At 46.7% G+C, this 25325-nt stretch overlaps 1 protein-coding gene and 1 long non-coding RNA gene across 4 annotated transcripts in view; one reads left to right on the top strand and one right to left on the bottom strand.

Annotated features, from left to right (window-relative positions):
- The window catches only part of LPAR2 (lysophosphatidic acid receptor 2), a 53356-nt gene extending 32777 nt beyond the window's left edge, over positions 1–20579 (top strand). For all 3 annotated transcript variants that reach the window (XM_083428317.1, XM_083428319.1, XM_083428318.1), the window contains 2 exons: positions 8006–8757; positions 17905–20579. In XM_083428317.1, the coding sequence (XP_083284443.1) occupies positions 8025–8757; positions 17905–18206 (1035 nt within the window). In that variant the 5' untranslated portion in view covers positions 8006–8024 and the 3' untranslated portion in view covers positions 18207–20579. The remainder of the gene's footprint in view (positions 1–8005; positions 8758–17904) is intronic.
- On the bottom strand, positions 4812–8360 carry LOC310671936. Its single transcript, XR_014508293.1, has 2 exons — positions 8223–8360; positions 4812–5117 (listed from the first exon to the last, which is right to left on the bottom strand). It is a non-coding gene; the product is annotated as an uncharacterized lncRNA (long non-coding RNA).
- Positions 20580–25325: the final 4746 nt, after the last annotated feature.

Genomic DNA, 25325 nt, shown 5'->3' with positions numbered 1-25325 from the left:
AGAAAACCTCTGAGTGCTGCCCAGTTGGTGTGGATTCATGACAGGGCCCTCCAGGTAGCATTTCCTCATTGGCAAAATGTCCTCCCCGGTGCAATGCATCTGTCCCTATCATTCGCTTTCATGAGGCACTTGAAACAACAGATTCTGTTCCTGACAATCTTGAAATTATGAGCTGTAAGTGTATGTGGACATTTTACATGTTTTTAGTTGTTTTTAATTATCTTTAATTGTTTTTAAATGTCTTAAATGTATTTTTTTATTCTTCGTTTTAATTATATTGTTGCTTTCTGTTGGTGTTCGCAGACCTGGGCTCCTTTTGGAGAAAAGGTGGGGTAGTAATTTAATAACACAATTAAAGAAACAAAGTCCTTTAGAAGAAGCCTCCCTTTACTGGGACCCTCACTCTGTCAGAAAGGGCGCTTTAACTCCTTCTCTTTCCCTCACATGCAGAAGAGTTTCTATCAACATAGCACCACCCGGCTCCTTGCTGCTGTTCCCATGGGAGGGAAGGAGTTAAAGAGCCCTTTGCCTGTTCAGTATGTGGAGCCAATCCTGCCCAAAACCTTGACCCACTAGGCAGCCCCAACTGTGCTCCTGGTTCAATTAGTTCCTGATCTGGTTGGAAGAGGCTCCTGATCCTGGCAGGGAAAACAGTAGAGGAAGCTTTTCACATTTTGGAGGTGAGCATCCCTCCTGCTCCTTTCCCCCGGATGCCATGTCTTCTTCTATTGTGAGCTTGAGGGCAGGGGCAATCTCCGCTCTAAACTCTAGAATTAACCCTTGTGGCAGGCCGGGTGTTGCCCGATTTCAGCTGCTCCATCCCTTACCACTGAGACGGCTGGCAAGGCTCATGGGAGCAGAGTCTGATCGTGTCTGGTGGCCGCAGGTTCCCTCTCTGTGTGCTAAGGTCGGCACCCTGTGCCTTGGGAGTGGCTGTTGGAGTAGTTGGCATGGTGACTGGAAGAAGAACAGAGTCCCGCATCTTGGAGAGGGTTTCAGCAGGTGATGCTCCTCATGTTCTGCAGTGCTGTGCCATTACGCTCCCATTCAGTACAGTTAACTGTACAAGGCCCCGTCTTCCCTATCCCTTTGAAGCATTTTCATGCCACTTTAAAAGAGTCCTAGCTTTTCCAGGGACTGTCGTTGGTTAAGGCTGCTGAGAGTTGTCAGCAATCTTGGGGAGAAGCCATGGCTGTTTAAAGTGGTATGATGCTGCTTTAAAGGTTTAGTACAGATGGGGCCCAAGAGTGAAGGTTTTTATTTGGCTGTTCTCTTGTCGGATGGAGGCTTCCATGCTCCTGCTCTCCGTCCTAGGGCCAGAGGGGGCAGGCGGCCTGTAGACACAACTGTCCATAAGAAAAGCCTCTTTCTTGCCCTTGTTGCATTGGGGATATTTGGAGGAGAGGTCATTTCTATCTGGTAGGGGATTAACTGATCCTCCAGGGACAAAGACTCAGTTATTCATCCCATTTGGCCCCAGATGCTGTTTGCTGCAAGGATGTTATCTGCCTAGCCAACAAGAGCTGCAAAACTCATTTTAAGGGTTCTCAGACCTGGTGTGAGTTTAAACTGTTCCCAGGGATAGCCCTCATATTCTGGGCTGATCCTTTCTCAGTGCTTTTCTCAGAATAGCTTTGGGATTTATTTACCAACTTTGTTATTGGTGGAACTGGCATTCTTGTGATGTCAGCCTCATATCATTGTTATATGTCCCTCTGAGGATCTTGCTAGATGTCAGCCCTAGAATATGGTAAGTATACTTCTAGGCATTAAGGGACGTGGGTGGTGTTGTGGTCTAAACCACTGAGCCTAGGGCTTGCCGATCAGAAGGTCAGCGGTTCAAATCCTTGCAATGGCGTGAGCTCCCGTTGCTCAGTCCCAGCTCCTGCCAACCTAGCAGTTTGAAAGCACCCCCCCAAAAAGTACAAGTAGATAAATAGGTACTGCTCCAGCAGGAAGGTAAATGGCATTTCCGAGCGCTGCTCTGATTTCGATGTTCCATTACGCCAGAAGCGGCTTAGTCATGCTGGCCACAAAACCCAGAAAAACTGTCTGTGGAGCGGACAAACACTGGCTCCCTTGGCCTGTAAAACGAGATGAGCACCGCAACCCCAGAGTCATCTGTGACTGAACTTAACTGTCAGGGGTCCTTTACCTTTAACTTTATGCTTCTACGCATGCGCAGAAGGCATTTAGTTATCACTGAATTTGTAGTTCATACACAGTCTGCCAGAATTTGTAGTTCATACACAGACCAGCCCTCAGGAATTAACTGCAGGCTACTTCAGAGTAGCTGTTGTTTTTTTTTTTAAATTAAAGCCTTATCTTGTGGGTGCCTTTCTGCATCTTACAGTAAAAGTAAGGATGAGATACTGACCTATTTTACAGGGTTGCTGTGAAGGTAGCTGTGCGTGTGGGGGGGGGGGAGAGAAGTTCTTCCAACACTTACAGTACATTTGATAAAAGTGGTTGAAGATTATTAGCATGGCCCTCATCTTGTCACAGGTGTGCAGTGCGGGGGGGGGGGGAGCTGAAGTGTGTGTCTGTGGGCAATTGGCATGTGGGAGTGTGTGCCTCCACCCAAGGGTGTCACCAAGGATGTCCCCTTCACATGTGGCATCAGAAAAAAAGAAAGGGGTGCCCTCAGATGACTGTTCTGGATTTGATTCCCTGACCTTGGAAGCCGCAGCGGTTGAGGGCCAAGGCTTCTCTGTGACAAGGCCATGGATTGGGACCAGGCAAACTGGAACTGGGCTCCCTTCCCGGATTATTATGGAATGCTCAGCAGCAAAATAATAGCAGGTTAGACTATAAAAAGTTCACTGGGATTCCAGTTCTGCTCCACATTAGTTAATCTGGACCTAACTGCTACACTCTGTATACAGAATCTCCAGTTCACCCATAAGCCTAGCTAGAGACTAAAATGTGGGTCTAAGACAGCTGGAATTCTTCACCCCCAGCAGCGGCCTTGCTTGCTCTCTCCGATTCTGCTAACCCTGGACGGAATGATGGACGTTGCCTTGCCAGTTAGGGCAGTTGCAGATGCATTTAAAATGCCACAAATTAGTACTGACTCTAACAGACTGGAATGAGGAGTTTTGTATTGCTAGCTGTTAAAGGCTTGTGATGTGCTTAATTGTTGTTGTTTTTTAAATCACATTGAATAGATTTCTTAAAAGCCCAAGAATTAGAGGCCCCTCTCTCTTGTCTCTTTTTAATGTAAATGCCCATGGCCAATCTGTGAATGGTCAAGCCCAGATAAAATGCTCATAACACAAAATGATCTTTTTTCCTTTCCTTTCTTTTTTGGGGGTGTTTATAGTTAGGGCTGCTTAGCTGAGTTACGACTCACTATGCTGGAACTCAAAACACTTGGGGTGAATCACAGCAATCCATAAATAGGTTTAGTCAGCATCCTTGGCTTTGAGCCAGTTGGGTCCAAACTGATTTACAAGTGGGGGGGGGCAGGCCTTGCACCCACATTTTCATGTTTCTGCTTTCTTGATCAGTCTGAATGATATGTGGTATTTCTGATAAAAGGAATCAACTGTTCAGCACGGTTTGGAATCAATGTACAGGATCAGAGAAATGGTTTTGTGCTCAAGCAGCATTCAAAAGTCTCCTTTTTACACTATTTCCTGAGACTTAAGACGCAGGTGGCGCAGGTGGGTTAAACCACAGGGCCTAGGACTTGTTGATCAGGTCAGCGGTTCGAATCCCCACGATGGGGTGAGCTCCCGTTGCTCGGTCCCAGCTCCTGCCCACCTAGCAGTTTGAAAGCACGTCAAAGTGCAAGTAGATAAATAGGTACCGCTCCGCTGGGAAGGTAAACGGCGTTTCCTTGCACTACTCTGGTTCGCCAGAAGCGGCTTAGTCATGCTGGCCACATGACCCGGAAGCTGTACGCCGGCTCCCTTGGCCAATAAAGCGAGATGAGCGCTGCAACCCCAGAGTTGTCCACGACTGGACCTAATGGTCAGGGGTCCCTTTACCTTTAAGATCAAGGTTACTTACTGCAGTACTCCGGTCGAGACACTTCTTGCATAATGTCTGTGGTGCAATTGATAATGAGTAACATACAGGAAGCCCTCAACCTTTGCAGGGGTTGTGTGCTGAACATTGCGCCTGAAGCCAAAATCATGTATAGCCAAAACTCATTGGCTTCAATGGTGGGTGGGATTGCCAAAGCTTTTCCCTCTTTTCTGCCCCCTTTTTATCTGCAGTGGTACCTCGGGTTAAGTACTTAAGTTGTTCTGGAGGTCCGTTCTTAACCTGAAACTGTTCTTAACCTGAGGTACCACTTTAGCTAATGGGCCCTCCTGCTGCTGCTGCTGCACCGCCGGAGCACAGTTTGTGTTCTCATCCTGAAGCAAAGTTCTTAACCCGAGGTACTATTTCTGGGTCAGTGGAGTCTGTAACCTGAAGCGTCTGTAACCTGAAGCATCTGTAACTCGAGGTTTTTGTTAAAGTTTTGCCAAGCGTGTAAAGCTAAATGTGCACAAATTAAATGTGTGCAGGTTGCAGGATGACTGTACATCCCTACTCTTCTCCCTCTGGGACCTTTTGCACACACCACATGTGCTCTGCTACCTAGCTACGGTCCTCCTTGCAAATTACCTGTGCTGGGTTCTTTTTTAACAGTTGATAAAGGGTGTGTGGGTGTGTGAAGATATTTGCATATGACCCGTCATACAACTTTATCCCAATTTCCTATGTAATATAACTTTTTATGTAATTAGGAATTTCAATAAAATACAGTTAGAGCATTAAAATTCTGCAAAAATAGAATTAAAACAAGCACACTTTTCAAATAGAGGAACTTATCCATTTGTTTTATTAGCTGCTTCTTCTTTTAAAATTAAAGAAGAGAATGAAAAATACAGAATAGATTTCATAATAGCTTTCCTGCATCTGTGTAGGGATGATGTAGGTGAAACCCTGACCAGCACCCAGTATCTTGTCCCTGAAACACCCATTCTCTCTTCTGCCTTCTCTGTCTCCCGGGGGCTCTTTAGCAGCCGCCTGTCCTGGAATCAGCCGCTTGCCATGAACACCAGAGAAAATCCTGCAGCTGAAGCCCCCTAGGCAGCAAAGTGCCCTTGGATTGCTGCTTGGCCCTGGAGAGATAAACAAACCCAGATCATTACAGCTTGATAATTTTTGAGGCAGAACAGCTGTGGCAACAGAAAATGTTGGCGGCAGCATCTCCCACACCCACAACTTGGGGAGGAAATATTCCTGAGGAAGGCTTTCTTCTTATCAGATCTGGGCAAATTTTCCAGGCTTGGCCTCTATCTTGTCCCAAGAGTTTTGCCTCTTCAGCAAAACTGTGGGTGAAGCAAAGGTTGAAGCCTGACTCTCTGGCGTTCCTCATCCTCCGCAGGCTTCTCATTTTCTGCAGGCCACATTCGGTGGGTGGGACTGTTCTCTCCCCCCCCCCCCGCCCCCAAGTTCAAGGATAATAATAATATTATAATAATTTATTATTTCTACCCTGCCCATCTGGCTGGGTTTCCCCAGCCACTCTGGGTGGCTTCTAGCAAAAGATTAGAAAGGATTTGGGCCCAAAGTGGAAAACTGTTATCCCGTTTATTCCCCTTAACACAGATTAGATGTTTAAGTACAAATTGGAGTTGGGCTCCTGGCATAGGAGGCTCCTTTTGTTTGCCTCTCTCAAAGAGTGGATGGGCCTTTAGCAGCTAGATGTCCGTCAGGGATTGGAGCAAATAGCACTTTCAGTGACCAGTTGAATCTTCTCCTGCTTTACATCTGCTACTTGAGCAGAACCTCTCAAAGTGGGGAGAGCAGTCTTAACCACACCTGCACCAGACACCGAAAGTGTTTTTATACCACATAGTGGCTTCCGTCACACTCCTGGAAAGTGCAGTTCATTCTTAGGAGAGCCCTATTCTCTGCACAGAACAGCAACCCCAGAATGGTTTTCATAATCCATCCCTATTCCCAGGATTCTTTGGGGTAAGCCTGTTAAAGGGCAGCCTTACAACAGCCCTGGTGCCAAAAGATCTGCAATTCTTCCAAACACCCAGCTTCTACACTTCAGTTATGCAAATGTTGTGCAGCTTATTCTAAACACAGTTATTATGTCCCCCCCCCACCGGCACACTTAGTAGTCCATGTAGCCCCCCAAATAGCATTCCTTTGTGTAACTGCTTCAGCTAATACTAAATGGAATGTAATAGACATGCACATGCCTGCCCTAGGGATCAAATGTTCCACGAGGAGTTTGTCCATAAACAGCTAATTCATCCTATTAATACAAGAGATTAATTTCCATTATTAAATATCTCATGTAATAGCCTCCTTCATGCATTGCTAAGAGTACAGGGACAGAACCTGATGTTAAACACATTACATGCAAAGCACTTGATCTGTTGCATGCTGACATCTAAATTCAGTTGGAACTTTGCCCAATCCATGCTGTGGATGGCAGCCTTAATATAACTAGACGCCAACTCTTTTACAATGTCCTAAATTCCTTCCATAATAAGGTTACTTCCAGTGAGGTGTATTATTTAAAACCTCTGCCCATTTTTTAATGAAACAGGCACCTACGGTAATTTACTCCATTGGCTATTCCAAAGAGAATTCTTTTTGCTTCTTTTGTCAGCATTTTTTGAAAAATAAATAAATAGTTGGGGGCAGTTGTAAGATTACTAGCTAACCTCTCCTCACATATCTATGTGGAACAGATTCAAAAGGGATGATGGAATACCAGGGAGTTGTATAATTTCGCTTATACATGGGATTGTTCATTTTTTGTTTGTATGCAATGGTAAATGTCAAAGCTTGAATTGTGAACTTGCTGAGATAAAGGTTTGAATTTGTATTTTTTAAAAATAGGTTTGGTTTTAGAAGGGTATCTTTTGGAAACAGAAGAGGGGCTGAGCATGTAGGCTTGATTCCCAAACTTACCTCTCATTCACTAGCTGGCGTTTAATCCTGGTTTTTGTGTTTGAAACAGAATTGGCGGCGACAATCTGTGACAACTGCATCCTGTCCTGTGTGTTGACGGCTTCAGTGGCTGTGGCACATGTCCTGGACACCAGATAGAAGAGTTCTGGGGAAACTCAGCCTTCCCTCCCCAATTGGGGGCCCTCTGGATGTTTTGGACGGCAACTTCCATCAGGCTCAGCCAGCACTATGCTGGGTCTGATCAGAATTGTAGCACAAAACATCTGGTGGGCTCCAGGTTTTTTTTGGGGGGGGCAATAAACTATTTGCCTTTCAGTTGGTTGATTTGCGTGGGGGTTGTGTTGTGGTTCATTGTGCACGTGGGTGGAGCTTACATGAGTCCACTCTGCCCACTCTGCCCCGTCCCCCTCCTGTTCTGCTTCTTCCCCCTTTTCCAGCCACTTTGAGGTCACAGCAATGCAGTCATGCATGATCACACGTGCTTTGAATGCACACAAAGTGGTCGTTGCCTGTACTTTTCTTTTTCTCTTCTTAAAAAAAAATCAAGCATGTGAGAAGGGGAATTGGACAAAGATGAAAGTATGCAGTAAACAATGAATGAAGCAACTGCAGGGGTTGCCAACATGTCACCCGGGGGGGGGGAGGTTGGGGCTGGGTGCCCACCAGTACCTTTGATGGCGCTGCCACCTGGCCTCTCTGGTCGTTTTTCTCCTCTGCCTCCTTCCAGTACCCCAGGGCTTCCCCAGGCCGCTTCCAGTTGCCTCAGGAGGAGGAGGCAGGGGGCACCATTTTCTGTTTTGCCTCAAGTGGCAAAATGTCTTGGGCCAACGCTGCTGGCAGCCATACAATACACAAGTTTATCTTAAATGAGCCAGGCCCTGTGGTGACAGCCAGATTGGGGGAACTCAGTTTGTGCCTATCTTGGTGATGAGAAACTGGAGGGCAATTTGTGCCTCAGATGAGCAGGAAATGTTATGCCAGCTGGCCCTGCCTCCCTGCCCTCTCTCCAAGGTTAAAGGCAAGCTGAACAGAAGACTTGTTTTCTTTTTGTTTCTCTCTCTACTCTCTACAGGGACTGACGATTTGAAAAGATGACCAGGTGCTACTACAACGAGACCATTGAGTTCTTCTACAACAACAGTGGCAAGGAGCTATCCCGAGTTTGGAGGAACAAGGATGTTCTGGTGGTTGTTCTGGGCCTGACGGTCAGCATCATTGTGCTTCTCACCAACTTGCTGGTCATTACAGCCATTGCGATCAACAAGCGCTTCCACTATCCGATCTATTACCTGCTGGGGAATCTGGCTGCTGCCGACCTCTTTGCCGGCATTGCTTATTTGTTCCTGATGTTCCACACGGGACCCAACACAGCCCAGCTTTCTCTCAAGACTTGGTTTGTCAGGCAGAGCCTCCTGGATACCAGCCTGACAGCATCTGTGGTCAACCTCCTGGCCATTGCGGTGGAGCGACACCAGACAGTGTTCACCATGCAGCTCCATAGCAAGATGTCCAACCAGCGAGTCATAATCCTCATTGTCTGCATCTGGCTAACAGCTCTGCTGCTTGGCCTCATCCCCTCGTACGGCTGGCACTGTCTGTGTAGCCTGAAGGACTGCTCAAGGATGGCTCCGCTCTACAGCCGAAGGTACTTGACCTTTTGGGCCATCTCCAACCTCTTCATCTTCCTCATCATGGTGGTCGTCTACACTCACATTTTCATCTACGTCAAGAGGAAGATGGCTCGCATGTCCAGGCACACCAGCTTCCATCCGCGTTACAGGGAGACCATGATCAATCTCATCAAGACAGTTATCATTATCCTCAGTAAGTAAATGTCTCATCAGACCTCCAGTTTCTTTGCAGTCAAGAATTTCTTTCTGGGAAAGATGCAGATGCAGACTACTTGCTTCTGCTGACACCTTCCTTGGCTATGGATTGGTAGGTGTCCCTTGTTGTTGGCTGTTTGAAATGCCAGCTTCAAGGAATGAAAATGAATGGAGGATATCTCTGTTCTAGACAGAGATTAGCTTGGTCTGTTGGTCACAATCTCAACATATAATGCACCAGGTTGATCCTTCGGTGGGTCTATCCCAAGGATTGCCTTCTGGTGGCCCATAAACTAGAAATGAGAGATGATCCCCGTTCGAATCTGGCTTTAATAATAATAATAATAATAATAATAATAATAATAATAATAATATATTATTTGTACACCGCCCATCTGGCTGGGTCTCCCCAGCCACTCTGGGTGACTTCCAACAAAGATTTAAAAATACATTAAAATGTCACATGTTAAAAGCTTCGCTAAACAGGGCTGCCTTCAGGGAAGCCACCCTTTGAACCCACTCATCTCCAAACCAAGGCAAGGTTTTATGCCTTTAGCAGATTATGTCAAGATAGTCACTCATGCCAAATTGTCACCTAGATTATCTGAAACAAGCCGCAGTGAACCTCTGGCTCGTACACACCCAGGGGTTTATTTTGCAAGGCAACAGACATTTTGTCTGGCAAAATACACTTCTGTCCCCCAGACCACTGTCTTGGAATGTACAGCAATCCTGAGAATATAAACATTATTTTCTTATCTGTCCTTATCCATCTTTTTGTCTCTTTGCAGTCTCCCTTTGAAATCTATAGTTTAACCCTTGATAGTTTATAACGGTGGTTACTGGGGGATTTGCACTACAAATTGTACTAGTCCACACTGTTCTTTTTCTTCCTCTACCCAGCCTTATTTTAGTTGAGTCTACTACACCCTTACTTTAGTTTTCTGTGGGCTTAAATGGTGGTGGAAGAACTTGCTTCTGTAACTCTTACCTGCCAGGAGGTAATTCTTACTCTCCACAGGCAACTAACTGGTTTGATAATTTCAAGACTGACTTCCAGAAGGTGTACATTATGCCACCCTAGGTCTTCCCATGTGTCTGCATGCATACTCTTGGGATGATCAAGGTCTTACTTATTTTCATCTCTGTTTAACCTTTTCGTCTTCAGAAGAGTATTGATGGCCCTCCACAAAGTGTGCATGAAGTCCCCCACTGGACTTTGGTTGAGTTTGTGCTCTCCTCTTTCCATGTTTATCCTTGTAGTGATCAGCTGCTGACTTGTGTTTCTCCAAATGATTCTCCAAGATGACCCGTTCACAGGGCTACTGAAGTGTGCAGTGGCTGGCTTTGCAATGCCTGGGCTAAGAAGTAAAGTGGGATCCATGCCATCCATTGATTAAGTGTGCAGGGGCCATGTTGCATCAGAGTTGGGTCCCCAGCTGTTGTTGGACTACAACTCTCATTATCCCTAGCTAGCAGGAAGCATCTGTGGTGATGTGGGCTTTTGAATTAGTGACTTTCAAGACATAAAGCCAAGTTAGCATGAATTGAAAGAGCCAGCTACTATGATTCACCCCAGAAGTGGCTAAGCTTTTTCTTCTTCTTTTTTCTGGTGGGGTGGTGCACACGATATTTGACTTTGCCCAAAGGAAGCAGGGCTGGAATTGAGCCAGGCCTTGACAGGGTTGTACCAGAGAAGTCTGCCAAAGTTTGGCTCCCCAAGGGCTTGGAGGGAGTCAGGAGAACGCTGTCAGGTCCCCTGCTGTGTGGATGCAGCATCTTGGCTGTGTGTTGGCGCATGTGGATGTGTGACAGGATCTCCCTGAGGACTTGGAATGGCCAGATGATGATGATCTGAGGAATGTATGGCAGCACCAGAGGGGAAATGAATTTCATTCTTCACACAGAATAGCTTTTACTCAGAGGATAAAGCTTTAGGAAGCGGATAGCCAAACTCTGTAACCACACTGATTCTTTGAGAATATTGGCTTTAACAGCTTTCCCCTTTGAATAGTTAAGGATGTCCACAGGCCCGGCTCCAGGTTTGGGATGAGCCAAGCTGTGGTGCTGTGTCTGGCTGTACACTGGGAGCAGAGCCAGCCTTGCTCCTGGTGGTGCCAGCCAGTCCAGAGGGCTCCACCCCTACTCCTCGCCAAATGAGCCTCATTGACGACAGCAGCAGGAGCAGCAGCATGCCCTGCTGGTTTTTGTGCTGCCAGACGGAGTGGTGGTCCCATATCTTCATTCAGTTCTTTGCTCCTATTGCTGCTTTAGAGTGAGGGTGGCCAAGGGGCGGCGGCGGTGGGGGGGGGGGGGATCAGGACTTTTAAAACTAGGCAGCCAGAGCCAAAATGAGCAGTTAACCAGGAGGAGAAATGCGAAGTTCAAATATTCAAGTGATGCAAAAGTTGTATTACCGGTATGTTAGTTACATGATGTCCAGGCCCCTGGAACTGGGGATAGTCGTCGGATTTAGTGCCATCAGTCTATAGGAAGCCCACAACTTACACAAGGGTTACTTTCTGGGGATCACAACCAAAGCCAAAATCAAAACCCACTGGGTCAAGGGCAGGTGGGATTGCCAAAGTCATTTTTCTCAAAGCTCTGCCCTTAGGGTTTTGTTTGGTTTGGTTTTTTTGCCACACACATAAAGCTGAATGTGTACAAGTTAAATGTGTAATTTGCAGCCTTATTGTAAAGTAAAAAGCTAAAGGACCCCTGGATGGTTAATTCCAGTCAAAGGTGGCTATGAGGTGTGGCACTCATCTCACTTTCAGGCTGAGGAAGCCGGCGTTTGTCCACAGACATCTTTCCAGGTCATGTGGCCAGCAGGACTAAACTGCTTCTTGTGCAACAGAACACCGTGATGGAAACCAGAGTGCACAGAAATGCTGTTTACCTTCCCACTGCAGTGGTACCTATTTATCTACTTGCACTAGTGTGCTTTCGAACTGTTAGGTTGGCAGAAGCTGGGATGGAGCAATGGGAGCTCACCCTGTCATGTGCATTTGAAACACCAACCTTCCGATCAGAAGGTACAAACCACAGCACCACCTGCCTCCCTAGGTTTACTGTACTGTGTATCATGCCTGTGGCCTGCCAGCTGTTTGCTTTGCATTGCACCACCAGCAAAAGCAGAAGATTCCCCAGGAATTTATAATGCACATTTTGTCTGGGGATGAAACAAGTGCTGTTATATATACTGGAGCTTCATTTTCACCTATGGTAGGTGAAAACCTAGTACTTATCGGGAACAGTGAGGAGGTTTCGAAGGAAGACAGTCCTGGCGTGATGGTGCTCAGGCATAAGAAACCAGTGGGTTTGTGCCCCTCCATCCCTCCCTCATCCCACAAGCCACTTGCAGAGAGGACTTGCTTCCAGGGCAAATGTGGAGGCGGCTGGAACTGATGAACTGAATGTGATGGTGTGGTACTGCCTCGTAGGTGAGCCGCTGAGCAAAAAGTAAAATTAAAAAATAGGTGGGCACAGATATGCTTTTTGTAGCATCCTTTGGGTTTGTTTCCTCATTTCCCAGTTCATATCACAAGTACAGTGGTACCTCTGGTTAAGAACTTAATTCGTTCTGGAGGTCCATTCTTAACCTGAAACTGTTCTTAACCTGAGGTACCACTTTAGCTAATGGGGCCTCCCGCTGATGCCGCGCCACCACTATGCAGTTTCTGTTCTCATCCTGAAGCAAAGTTCTTAACCCGAGGTACTGTTTCTGGGTTAGCGGCGTCTGTAACCTGAAGCATCTGTAACCTGAAGTTATATGTACCATTGTACATGATGGTGTAAGTCTAAGTATTTGCAGGCAAGGACAGAAGAGGTAGTTGCTTTGACAACCTCCAAATCCTCGTGTGGGTGCTGGGCTTTGCCTGCTGTGGTGTTTATTTCGACTTATGACCAGCTGAGTGGACAGCTGAGTGGACAGAAGTGAAACAAATTCAAATGAACAGAGAGGCTAACATAGATTTTTTTCTGGGGGGACTCATGCAAGTGGGCTCAGCATGTGCCACTTGTGTCCTCCATTTTTCAGGGTACATAATGTAATTATTAACTGGAATACAAAAATGGGAGGTGGGAGGAGGTTGAGGAAATAAGTCAATGAAAGATAAGGTTAAAGATCGGAGGAGCTTTCCTTTTTTTTTTTAATTGTGTTGGTGTTTTTTGTGCTTTGATGTATTTGATGTATTGTGATTTTGTTTTTGCTCTTTATTATGCAATTTTGCATCTTTCTATCTTTCTATCTTTTTTCCTACCCCCTTTCTCTTCTCTCTTTTTCTCTTTTTTCTCTTTTCTATGTATTTCTTAAAAGTTCAATAAATATTAATTTAAAAAAAACATAATGTGATCAGACCCTGAGCACCTTGGAGCGCGCATGTTTAGATCCTGTGCAGACACCACCTCAAACGTGGAAGCTGGGCAAGGGACCAGCAGGTGCAATCCGTACTTCCTGCTGTATTTGTATTTGTATTTGCTTCCGCTCCCCTTCTCACGCCCTCTGCACTTTTTGCCATTCTCCTCCTTCCGCCTGGGTCCTCTGCTGCTGCTGCTGCAGTGACAGCACCTGCTCCTGGTTCTTCAAGCTGTCTCCAAACTCCCCTTGTCTGCATCATTTTCTCTGGACCACCAGAGGCTCACTTTGCGCAGCTTGCTTTGTTACTTCTTACCATTCTCCCTTTCCAAGAGCAGAGGCCCTGTGTGTAATATGGTTAGGCTGAGCGACGGGATGGGCCACCAGGCAAAGTTCATAGCCAAGTGGATTTTGAAAAGGGCTGTGCAAAGGAACGGCAGGGGAGGCTGTTTCTCTGTTCTTTTTCAGTATATTTGTTTTAGGGTTTCCCCTGTTTATTTCAGTGGGCAATCCTAACAGGCTTCTGATGCCCTGATTTTGGTGTTTGCCATCCATATGGCAGGAACATTGCAAACTTGGACTACTTGCTACAAGCCACAATACCTGCCAAATTGCAGGTGCAAAGAATCCCAGTTTTATAGGCGGTTTAAAAAGGTGTACAAACACAGTCCAACTGCTATCTAAACTGTATAGGGTTTCCAATCTATCATTTTTACTTTTCTTCCTCTGTGCCCTCTTTGTGAACTGTACACAGTGGGCCAGACTCTTTCCAGAACAAAACATTGCTGCAAATAAAAGTAAATGGAAAATGATTTTGGGGGGGTTGGGTGGATGGGATTTTATTTGTTTTTATTCAAAACAAAGCAGGGCTCTTTTCATTTTTCAGTTCATTTTTAAAATAAATACACACCCCTGGATTTTGATGTTTGGGTTTCACACACTGAACCACCCCCAGCCGTGCTTTCTGGACCCTTTCGCCAGGGAATAGCAATCTTCCTAGAGAGGCTCTGCAGGGTCCTCAGGAAGACAGCAAATGGAGACGGACAAGCTCTGCTCTGAGCCAGAGGGCCACTGCTGCCGCCATGGTGACACATTTTCACTTGTTCCTGTCAAATTGGTACTTGTGATGGATGTTTCTCCTCCCAAGAACAGTAGAAGGGGAAGTAAACTGAGGTGTGTCTCAATGAGTGCTGTGAATTCATGTAGGGCATGTGGGGGCTGAATCCAGGGATTCCACATCCGGTGGGGGTGACGACACATTTTGACTGGTGGGTGGAGTTCAGGCCTGGCCGTTACCCTACAGCAGGCTTCCTCAAACTCAGCCCTCCAGATGTTTTGGCCTACAACTCCCATGATCCCTAGCTAGCAGGACCAGTGGTCAGGGATGGTGGGAATTGTAGTCTCAAAACATCTGGAGGGCCCAGTTTGAGGAAGCCTGCTCTACGGGAAAACTGCCCTTTAGAACATGCCCCCCATAGCAATGGAGGAGGAGGCATTCCATGGCATATCCAGCAGGGAAAGTGTTCCTAGAAGATAGAAAGCATGAAAGTACTCCTGCCTCATCGTCACTATTTTAGTGCTGTTGATTCTTCCCTTGCCTTGGATCCTGGATCCTAAGCCCTTTAAGTGGGGGGCAATCTGCTTGCCTAGCTTCATGGATGGATGGATGGAGAAATTCAGTTTGGCTCCATGATATGGTCATGAAATAGCTGTTTTCTGTCTTTGAGATAGATGAGACTCTACACCAGTCTCTCCCAGCCCAGTGTCCTGCTGATGGGAGTTGTAGCGCAAAGCGTCTGGCACACTGGGTTGGGAATGGCTGCTCTACACACATCCTTTCTGCAGTAGAGGCTGCAAAGAAGAGGCCAGAAGTCTCCGCTTCCATTTTCAGTTCCATTATGTCCAAACCGTCAACTGTTGTTAATTTTATCTATGGTTTTTTAAAGCCAGCTGCTTCATTGTCTTGCTTCAGTAAACCATTTTGAAGATTAACCTCTTGATGGATAGTAACTGGCAAGTTGCACTTTCTACTGTATAGAAATAGTCATGGTACCTGCTTACTGGGTCACATGTAGGTGCTGTTAAAGGTGCATGAATAAAGGCACCTTTATTCATTCTTTATTCATTCTTTATTCATTCTCTCAAACCAATAAAACTCTCTGTGATGTACTACCAGTGACAATAATCCCTTCTCTAGAGGTTTTTTTTTGGGGGGGAGGGGTGTTATGTATGGTGTAATCCTATCTGCCTGGGTTTGTATGAGCTTTTAAGACACTCCATGCAGCTAGAAACTTCACAAAGGAAGAATGATCTTGACCTTTCTTCTGGAGAGGACGGGTGGAAAGTTTTCAGATAAAACCTTTTGCTGGGTGACAGTAGTTTGTGCACTGCTTTAAGCAGACTTCCAGTTAAATACACCTCATAATCAGTTAAAAATATTAAAGGGGTCAGTATTCTGATCACTATAGTTTTACAGTTCCCATACAGTTACAAAAATTGTGTGTTTTTATTTGTTTTGGAAGCATTACTTGGTGTGGGTGACTTGTTGAAATTAGCATTTTCCAAAAGGTGAAATGGGGCTGGAGAAATCAGATTCAGCTGGCGAACCTGATCCTGAGCTCCCTGAACAGACCACAAGGATGACATGAGGGTCACAGGCCTCCCTTGCTGTTTGCCTTCCAGCACAAGTAGATCCTGCAAGAGTATGTTTCAGTGCAGAGTGCTGCCCTTAGGGTTCCAGCTAGCCACATCCTTGTCAGGATACGTACGCCATTCCATCCTGAAGCCCCCTTTGCCCTTTCCCCCTGGTTGCTTCTTTCCTCCAGCCATCGGTCTGGGCATGCGCTGGCCCTCGCTGAGCTCTGCTGTAAACCCATGCTCAGTCCTCATGGGGTAGTTTCTCCCCTTAATTTTTGTTTGGTATTGGTACTTCTGGAAACCTGGCGGCTTCCCCCAATTTGTAGATACTTCCCATGTTTATGGCTTGAGGCTGTCACCAGTTGAAACTCATCTGAGAAATTGTCTTAAGAGTCCTTTAGGCAGTTGACAGCACAGTTATGTACTTGGTGCCTAGAAAATTAGTGGTTTAGATCCCAAGGGTCCTGAGGAAGCATTTGTGTGAGAGAGGTTCAGTGCAGATAACATGTTCTTGAGCAGGAATGTGCTTGTTATGGTGCACTCCGTATGCTCCTTGGGGTGTGTGGGCTGACCCTTTTTGGGCTCCCTTCCTCCCTCCCTCCCTCCCTCCTTTCTTCCAAAGGAGAATCAGTTTGGTACCCAAGCTGTAGGACAGCTTGACTTAATCTGATATGCAGGTGTTGATGGATGGGGCTCTCACGCCCTTGACTTTGGCATGCGGCTGGCTACCTGCTTTCTGCAACAGATGTATCCGCCTGCCTCTGGCATGACCAGAATTTCAGAAAAGCCCAAGGTTGGATTTTGCTAAGCTCTTAGGCTCCTGTGTGCTGTGCTATCCTAAACAGTCGGCCAGAGGCTACTCTCTAGCTGTACAGCAGTGGCTTTGGAAATGAAGGACCCTTGGATGAGTTCTGCTGGGGAAGCTGAGTGGTCGGGGTGGGGGTGGGCTGAAGCAAGAGGGGAGCTCCAGCTGTAATGAGCTCCAGCTGAGAACAGGGTGGGGTCCTGTAATAAACCTTGATTTGAGTAGAAAAAGAATCACCAGGGAGGCTTGCATGGATATTTTTCATGCACACTTATTTGTGTTTAGAGGAGCAGGGCAGATTGTTTGTGGTTTTGAGGGATAGTGATGCTTATTTTCATGTGGTCAAAAAGTTTCCTGGCTACTTTTGTGGAGGCACAAGATCCAGGTTTGAACATGTTTTCCCCTGGTCAGTTGGCAACCTGAGGATAAGGGGTGCAATTTTGCAGACCCTATTTTTGAGATAGATTCAACACTAAATATATATACTGTATAAAAAAGTAGTGCAAAAGCATCTCTTGATAAAGACCATGAAAGTCTGGTAGCCATGAGAAGAGATGGAGAATTCTAGTCTTTCCCTCTTAAAGTTTACCCAGCAGCTGTCTAGGATCACCAGGTTATGAGAAGAAGACAAGGCTCCTGCAGCTTTTCATAATGATGTAGATGAGGGAATTTCTGCAGGTTTTGTCATTTTGAAGCATATTTACTCCACTCGTCAGCTGAAAAGGCTCCCAGAACAACTCACAAAGATCAGTAGTCAGGCAGCCCCCTCAAAAGTCATGACACATAAGGAAAAAGGGATGGGGAGAGAAGCAGAAATGCAAGTTAAAGTAGCAGTTCTTTTAAAAGTTACAGTTCTTATTAGAACCAGCTGGGATGAAAATTGTTCATGTAGCCTAGTATGCTCTAGATCTTTTTAATTCTGAATTTTAAATTGTAACCTGCCCTGGGACCTGCTGGTGAAGGGCAGGTATTATTATTATTATTATTATTATTATTATTATTATTATTATTAAACAGCAATGGCTAGGCATCAGTTGAGAGAGGAATGGCCAGAGGTCCTGGCAGCAGAGCTGATGGGGTTGTCCTGTGCCCTTTCTCTGTGCTGAACTCTGATGGAATGACTGATGCAAGAATCTTGTTCTTAACCGGGGAATACCATGAGGGCGGCTCCTCCTGCTGCTTTCAGAGCAGTGTGGGAGCAGAAGTGTGTGCTCATCCACCACGCAAGCATTTTCCACATTTTTTTAAAAAGTGCTGAGCATATCAAAGAAGTGTCCCGCCCCTTGGAACCAGGAGGCCTCTGATCTCTTCCAAATTCTAAAGAGATTCCTCTCTCCTGTTCTTAGGTGCCTTTGTTATCTGCTGGACCCCTGGACAGGTGGTGCTCCTGTTGGACGGCCTCGGCTGTGAAAGCTGTGACGTGTTATCGGTGGAGAAATATGTCCTGCTTCTGGCTGAAATAAATTCACTCATTAATGCCGTCATCTACTCCTACCGGGACAATGAGATGCGCAGCACTTTCCGGAAGATTCTCTGCTTTGCCTGTCACAGGATGCCAAAGTACTCGCCTGCGTCGGTCAAGTCCAGCACCACAGAGCACAGGATATTGCCTCAGAATGGACATCCAGTGATGGACTCCACACTCTAATCTGCCATTTTCAGGCTCCTTCATGCTGGTTGTCTGAAGCCAACTTTTTGGTAATCAATGGGAGACCAGCCTGTCTTGAGGCTAGAGACCATGGCTGCGGTGCGACTGGGAAAGCGCTGTGACCAAGGTTATCAGCCAGGGTCTGTAGGAGACATTGTTGTATGTGTGGATGAGGACAGCCATCTTGGTTTGTAGCACCCAACTGTGACGATGTGCGCCCCACCCCCGACAGATGGTGCTGTATTGTAACTGTAGAAACCACATATCTGGGATGCAGCGACTGTTCACAAAGCCAAGGAATGAATCAGCACACTTGCTTTGCATGACACCTTGAAAGGCACCTTAAAAATGCTGTTGTGTTAAGAACCTGTTCAAAACTGGTTTGCACCACAGCTGCTTCTTTCCCAAGCTAACAAGCAGTCTCCCTCTGTCTGTTAACACCGGGGTGGGCGGGGGGCGGGCTCTTAAGACAGACTCTTGTTTTTCTAGTTCTTTTAAGCACACAAATGTTTGGACAGTCTTTGAAAAATGGTGGAATGAAACCACCGGGATACCTGCCTTTCTGTTCTTGCACAGTGCTGTTTTAAGCAAGCTGTCCTGAGGGGTGCCATCGCCTGCTATGTCAAGGTGCTCGTCTAGAATGTTTCTGTGTAGGGTGAAGAACTTTCTGTCCCCAGCCTGTTCAGTGTTACTGCCTTCTTGGCACAGCCATTCTAGGGCTGAGACCCAAAAGCCCACATGCCTTCTGCTACTGCATAAACTCCCTAATAATCTGTTACAACCTCTACCCCCCTCTGTGTTTTATGCTCTTGGAGATTCCAGGTCAAGATGGCCCAGTTGCCAGCTGTCCTTCTGGCAACATCCACAGTAACAATTAGGTTGAATTAATGGTCCCATTCTATCTAGGAACAGACACTGCAGCAGCAATAGGCAAGAATTAAGCATGCCAAGAGCAATTATTCTTTTCTCTTTTTTTGAAGGTTGATGCTTAGAGGTGGAGTTTGGCAGCTTAGCTGATGCTCCGATAGTGTGGTGCCCTCCAGGTGTTGTGGGACTACAGCTCCCATCATCCCTGCCCATTGCCCATGCTAACTGGGGATGATGGGATTTGTATTCTCACAACTGGAAGGTCCTGTGTTGGCCACCCACCAGCTGATGACTGAATAGTTTAGCTTGCTAAGTATCATATTCTTCTGCCCAGGCTTTGTTTGCTCCCACAACTCATTTGCTGTAGGAAATGGACCCCCTGCATTGTTGAAACAGAGGCATGATGCCCAGTTAGAGGGCTGGTTCCATCATGAGGTCTTGTCTGTAAAATGCCATTGTTTCCCCCCACAGGCTTGGCTTGGAGTTGCTTTAGAGTCACTGGGTGAAGAGTCAGTCAGCAGGTTTGCTCCTGTGCCTTGAATAATTGCATAGCAGGCAGAAGTTTGGTGGCTGAACTCAGCCCACCCCCTCAGGGAGATTACAATGCTAACTTCAGCTTTTCTTCCAGATGTGCACAGTTGAACCCAGGTGTCCCAAAGCCAGCAGCCCTATAAGCATTCACTCTTCTGAGTTGGCCCATCAACATGCAAAAATATGAGTTGGAAGAACCCATGCTTCTTTTCCACTGTGTAAATTTCACAATTTGCAATGCACACCCCCGCAAACACCTTCTCTGGAAAACTGTGAAGGGTTTTTTAATATATCATATATGCCAAGAATAAAATAATGTGTTGGTAGACTGACAAAAGTGATTGGAATAATATGGTTAGCCTGGACTGATGCGAAGGTGTCCTTCTCCCTTCTGCTCATGTTGCCTCCTAAGCAGGGGAAGGGGGGAAACTGGCCTCTCCTCCTGCCTTTGGTAGCCACCTGACCTGCACCTATCAGCTGGTGGCACTTTTCATGGCATAGAGGTAAGACTGTTCCCTGTCAATGTCTGCAGAAGAAGCTGCTGTTAAAGGCACAGGATCAGGCCTCACTCCAAAGGGATGGTGAGCCTAGACCATTGTGTAAGTCAGCAAGTGTCTTATGTTGTGCCTGCACAGGTGCACTCTGGGAGTTTTGTCCCTGCTGTGGTTGTGACTGGAAGAAGCTGTTCAGGGTGGGCAGAGAATGTCATGGGCTCCACCATTCATTCTCACCACTTTTCACCGTGGAAGGAGGCGGTGATTCTTACCAAAGCTGCAGCAGGAAGGGATTGATAAAAGCTGTGTTTTATTGCGTACGTTGGTTGCCAATGCTGCTGCAGCCTCTAGGTGATGTACAATGCAATCTTAAAACAATCCAATATAACGACGCAACTCAGAAAATGAACACATGAGCCAAACATCAGTTTACAGGAAGCATGATAATAAAAGACACTAAATACAAGTATTATTATTATTATTATTATTACTATTATTATTTTGAAAGGCTTATTCAGAAGGTGTGGGAGAAGTGGAAAGTCTTTGCCTGGTACTGGAGTACCGTTAGTTAAGTAATGCCAGGTGAGCTTCCTTGGGGAGAGCATGCTGCAAACTGGGCTGGGTGGGTGAGCCTCTGTAAATACCCCGTTCCCCCTCACTAAGGTTTAGCTTGGGAGCACACACGCACGCACGCGCGCACACACACACACAAACAAACAGTGCTGGCTATTTGTTAAAGAGAAATCAGTTACTCCAAGGCAAATTGTATGACAAACTACATTTCAGTTGGCCCTGGAAGTAGGTTGAGCACTTGGCTCTGTCATAGGCTACTGGTGAGAGAGCCTGCCGAAAATATTTTTGTGAATGAGGCAAAATGATTAAAGGGGAAAGGGAGGGCTGACAATTCTCCATCAGGAGACAAGGACAGACTGCAGCCTTTCAACCTGGTACTCTCCAGGTGTGCCTCGTAGTCCCAACAGCATCTGGAGGGCACCAGCATGGCGAAGGAGCAGTGGAACTGAAACCCAGTACAAAGGGCAAATGCCGGGGGTGGGGTGGGGAGAGCTGGGCTGCAGTGGCAAGACAAAGGGAGGGCCCACTTTGACAGAAAAGTAGTGCAGGTGGAATGCAGCTGATTCTGTGCCCACCACTTGCACCTGTAAGGATAGGGAGCCTGTGGCCCTCCTTCCCCAGCCAGCTTGGTCAGGGGTGATGGCAGCTGCCGTCCGACACCACATGAGCTTCCCTCATCCCTGGTAGGCATTGCTAGCAAAGGGATGGGGAAAGAAGCAGCACTTGCCAGAGGGGAGAAGATGCCGCTGAAGGAAGGGCAGCCTTATGGCAGCAGATGACATGGGTGAACTGCACTGAGAGCCTGCAGAACACTAGGGGCTCCTCAACATCCAACATGGCACAGGGCAAAGGAGGTGCATGACAGCACAGCACTCTGCTGCCTTGCACATTAATGTTCCACCACCTGACACTGTCCTAGCTTAGTCAAGCTCTGTCCCTCTCAGTCTCTGTGTCTTCTGCTTGCGAATACTCCTTCGGAGACGGTTGGTTCCTACCAGTTCCCAAAGCTATTGCCCCCATTTCACTTAAAGCACAAACAGAGGGAACTGCCTTTGTCCTGCTCAGACTCTCCATCTAAGCTCAACTATGCTGACTGGCGGCTGCTTGTCTGTGTTTCAGGCATGAGAGATGAGGGGTACCTCATCTGCTGCTTTAGCCTTTTAACTGGAGGTGGCAGGGATGGGACGTGGGACTGACCACCTGCAAAGCAGAGGTTTTACCACTGAGCTGCAGCCCCTCCCCAGATTTTAGGTCCCATCATTCATACACTGGGTGCAACAGAGCAGGAGGCTTTCCTAGACAAGCCCCACTGGAATGAACAGGAGCTGTGCAATACTGCTACCAGGCTATGGTGGTTTGATTCTCATAGAATCATAGAATCATAGAGTTGGAAGAGACCACAAGGGCCATCGAGTCCAACCCCCTGCCAAGCAGGAAACACCATCAGACCACTCCTGACATGGTTGTCAAGCCTCTGCTTAAAGACCTCCAAAGAAGGAAACTCCACCACACTCCTTGGCAGCAAATTCCACTGTCAAACAGCTCTTACTGTCAGGAAGTTCTTCCTAATGTTTAGGTGGAATCTTCTTTCTTGTAGTTTGGATCCATTGCTCCATGTCCGCTTCTCTGGAGCAGCAGAAAACAACCTTTCTCCCTCCTCTATGTGACATCCTTTTATATATTTGAACATGGCTATCATATCCCCCCTTAACCTCCTCCAGGCTAAACATGCCCAGCTCCCTTAGCCGTTCCTCATAAGGCATCGTTTCCAGGCCTTTGACCATTTTGGTTGCCCTCCTCTGGACACGTTCCAGTTTGTCAGTGTCCTTCTTGAACTGTGGTGCCCAGAACTGGACACAGTACTCCAGGTGAGGTCTGACCAGAGCAGAATACAGTGGCACTATTACTTCCCTTGATCTAGATGCTATACTCCTATTGATGCAGCCCAGAATTGCATTGGCTTTTTTAGCTGCCGCGTCACACTGTTGGCTCATGTCAAGTTTGTGGTCAACCAAGACTCCTAGATCCTTTTCACATGTACTGCTCTCAAGCCAGGTGTCACCCATCTTGTATTTGTGCCTCTCATTTTTTTTGCCAAAGTGCAGTACTTTACATTTCTCCCTGTTAAAATTCATCTTGTTTGTTTTTGCCCAGTTCTCTAAAACATAAGGGGGGGGGGTAAGTAATTAAAAAGCAATTAAACACTAATAGACCTTGGTAAGTATTGTGGTAAGTATTAGTAAGCTGTCTTGAGCCCCTGTCCGATGAAAAGGTGGGCTATAACTAAATAAATATAATATAATGATATATATATAATATATATAATAATATAATAATGATAATCCAATACTGAGCTGGAGTACCATTAAGAGCAGGCAGATCAGCCCCGTGGGCAAATGACCCACTGGCATTTCCTCCCAGGGCAAACCCCACTGAGATGGATGGGATCGCCGGTCTTGTTCAGTTCACTTCCATTTCTGTTTAGACTTGTGCAGCACAACTTCCCAGTTGATTGTGAAGTGGCCTCTCCAGTCAGCTTCCAGTCCTCAATCCCTCAAATGTTTGGGGCTCCTTTTAATGGCTGCTTTAAGCAGGGCTGGAGCTATCAGAAACTCTGGCTGGGGGACTAGTGCAGCTTGATGTTTAAAATGGAGTCCAGTTTGCTTTCTGGCACGGAAGTAAGAGCTGGATGTGGATAAAGGTAACTGGACAGCTGCTTACAAGAAACTGGCTGCGTTTTCTTCAGTCTCAAGAGTCTGTCATGGATGCTTGACAGTTGTGCACAGGGACAAATCTGCACAGGTTGCTTGGTGCTTCCAGAAATGACCCTTGGAAAAATTAAGCTGATTATGCCAAACTGATTTTAGAAAGTCTCTTGTGTTTCTTTTCCAGATTACCTCATTTATTAACAGGACATGTGGACACTTTTAAAGGGTGTGCTGTTTGTGGGAGAGCCAAATGACCAGCTGCCTAAACCACGGCTCTCCACTGTTTGTGAATAGATCCTTGTAGTGGGAGATGAGCTACGTTGTTCTCTTCCCAAATACCTCACTTGGCTTTCAGGTGGGTCCAATGAGCAGTTTGTATTGCTTCTGGGACTGGAGAAGGAGAGCTCTCCAAGAGCCTTCTGACCTCACCCGTGCTCTGTTGGGCTGCAGATGTGGAACCAGAGGTGGGGAATCTCTGGCCCTCCAGATGTTGCAGAACCACAACTCCCATCATCCCCCACCAACAGCCATGCTGGCCACAGCAGATGGAAGCTGGAGTTCAACAATATCTGGCAGGCACAGGCTCCCCACCACACTGACCAGCACACCTTCTCTGTGGCAACCCTTCCCTCAAATTGCGCACAGCCCCACCTCTTCCTAGGCATTACAGGATGCTAATTTTTGAAACATTTGAGCTGTTGGAACATAAATCAGGGGTTTCAAAAGCTACAGCCTCCGTTTAGCTCATCTTCTCTTTACAGTGGTACCTTGGGTTACATACGCTTCAGGTTACAGACTCCGCTAACCCATAAATATTACCTCGGGTTAAGAACTTTGCTTCAGGATGAGAACAGAAATCGTGCTCCGGTGGCATGGCGGCAGCAGGAGGCCCCATTAGCTAAAGTGGTGCTTCAGGTTAAGAACGGTTTCGGGTTAAGAACAGACCTCCAAAATGAATTATGTTCTTAACCCAAGGTACCACTGTATTTCATAAAGAAGACTGGGTTTGGGAGTAAAAGGGCTGCAACTGTTGTCCCCTCCTTCATCCTGGCTGATCTGCATACCCCAAAGCTCTATGACCAAAAGAAGTGGCATAAATAATATATCCAAATGCAGTTCCAGCTCTGAAAACAGAGAGCTGATATAGGTGTCAGGGTACCTTGTATATCAAGCAAGACGAGCAGATGATGCCAGATGTTGATTTACGGAAATACATGGGAGACGTGAGGGACTTTCACCCACCACCTTGTCTGTAGAATTCCCTTACCTGTTTCCTCCTTCTTTGCTTCTTGATCACATCAGCTCATCAGTCAGCATTTCTCAGATCCAAATGATGCTTCCAGGTGAGCTGTAGGGCAGGGGCAGAACATCTGCTTTGTATGCAGAAGGTCCCAGATTCAATCCCTGGCTTCTCCAGGAAGGTCTGCTTGAAACTAGGGAGCCACTAGGGACAATATAGAGCTAGATGGACCAAGGGCTGACTTGCTAGAAAGCTGCTTTCTGCTTTCCTACGTGTCATATTTTGTGGGTCATTGACTCTCAAAACAGGGGCACCAGAGAGAGACCTTACTTCCCCCTACACTGCTTGCTGATAACCCAGATAAACTAGAAGGATCAGCACAGCGCTGCCATTGTAAAACATTTATTGAAAAGTGCTCTGGATGCTTGTGGTTAACTGCCAGGAAAAAACACACGTTGTGGCTCCGGTCCATTGAGAAACACCATCCTCTGATCAGGAAGATCTCCCACGACTTTTCCCCAAGCCCACCCACCCTGCTGTATGGGAACTTCATTGTAGTTTTTCGGGGGGGGGGGATGCACTCTGCATTTGCTTGTGGGTAGAGTTAGGTCTTCTTGCTTTTTATGTCCCACGGGTCAGCAGTGGCACTGAAAATAGCTGCTTGGCACAAATCCAACCCTGCTGGTTGCTGGCCAGTGCTCTGAGC

This window comes from Podarcis tiliguerta, assembly GCF_965153285.1.
Source record: "Podarcis tiliguerta genome assembly, chromosome: 2".
In the NCBI taxonomy this organism is placed as follows: Eukaryota; Metazoa; Chordata; class Lepidosauria; order Squamata; family Lacertidae; genus Podarcis; species Podarcis tiliguerta.
The sequence above is the reverse complement of the archived record's forward strand: the minus strand, read 5'-3'. Positions and strand labels throughout refer to the sequence as shown.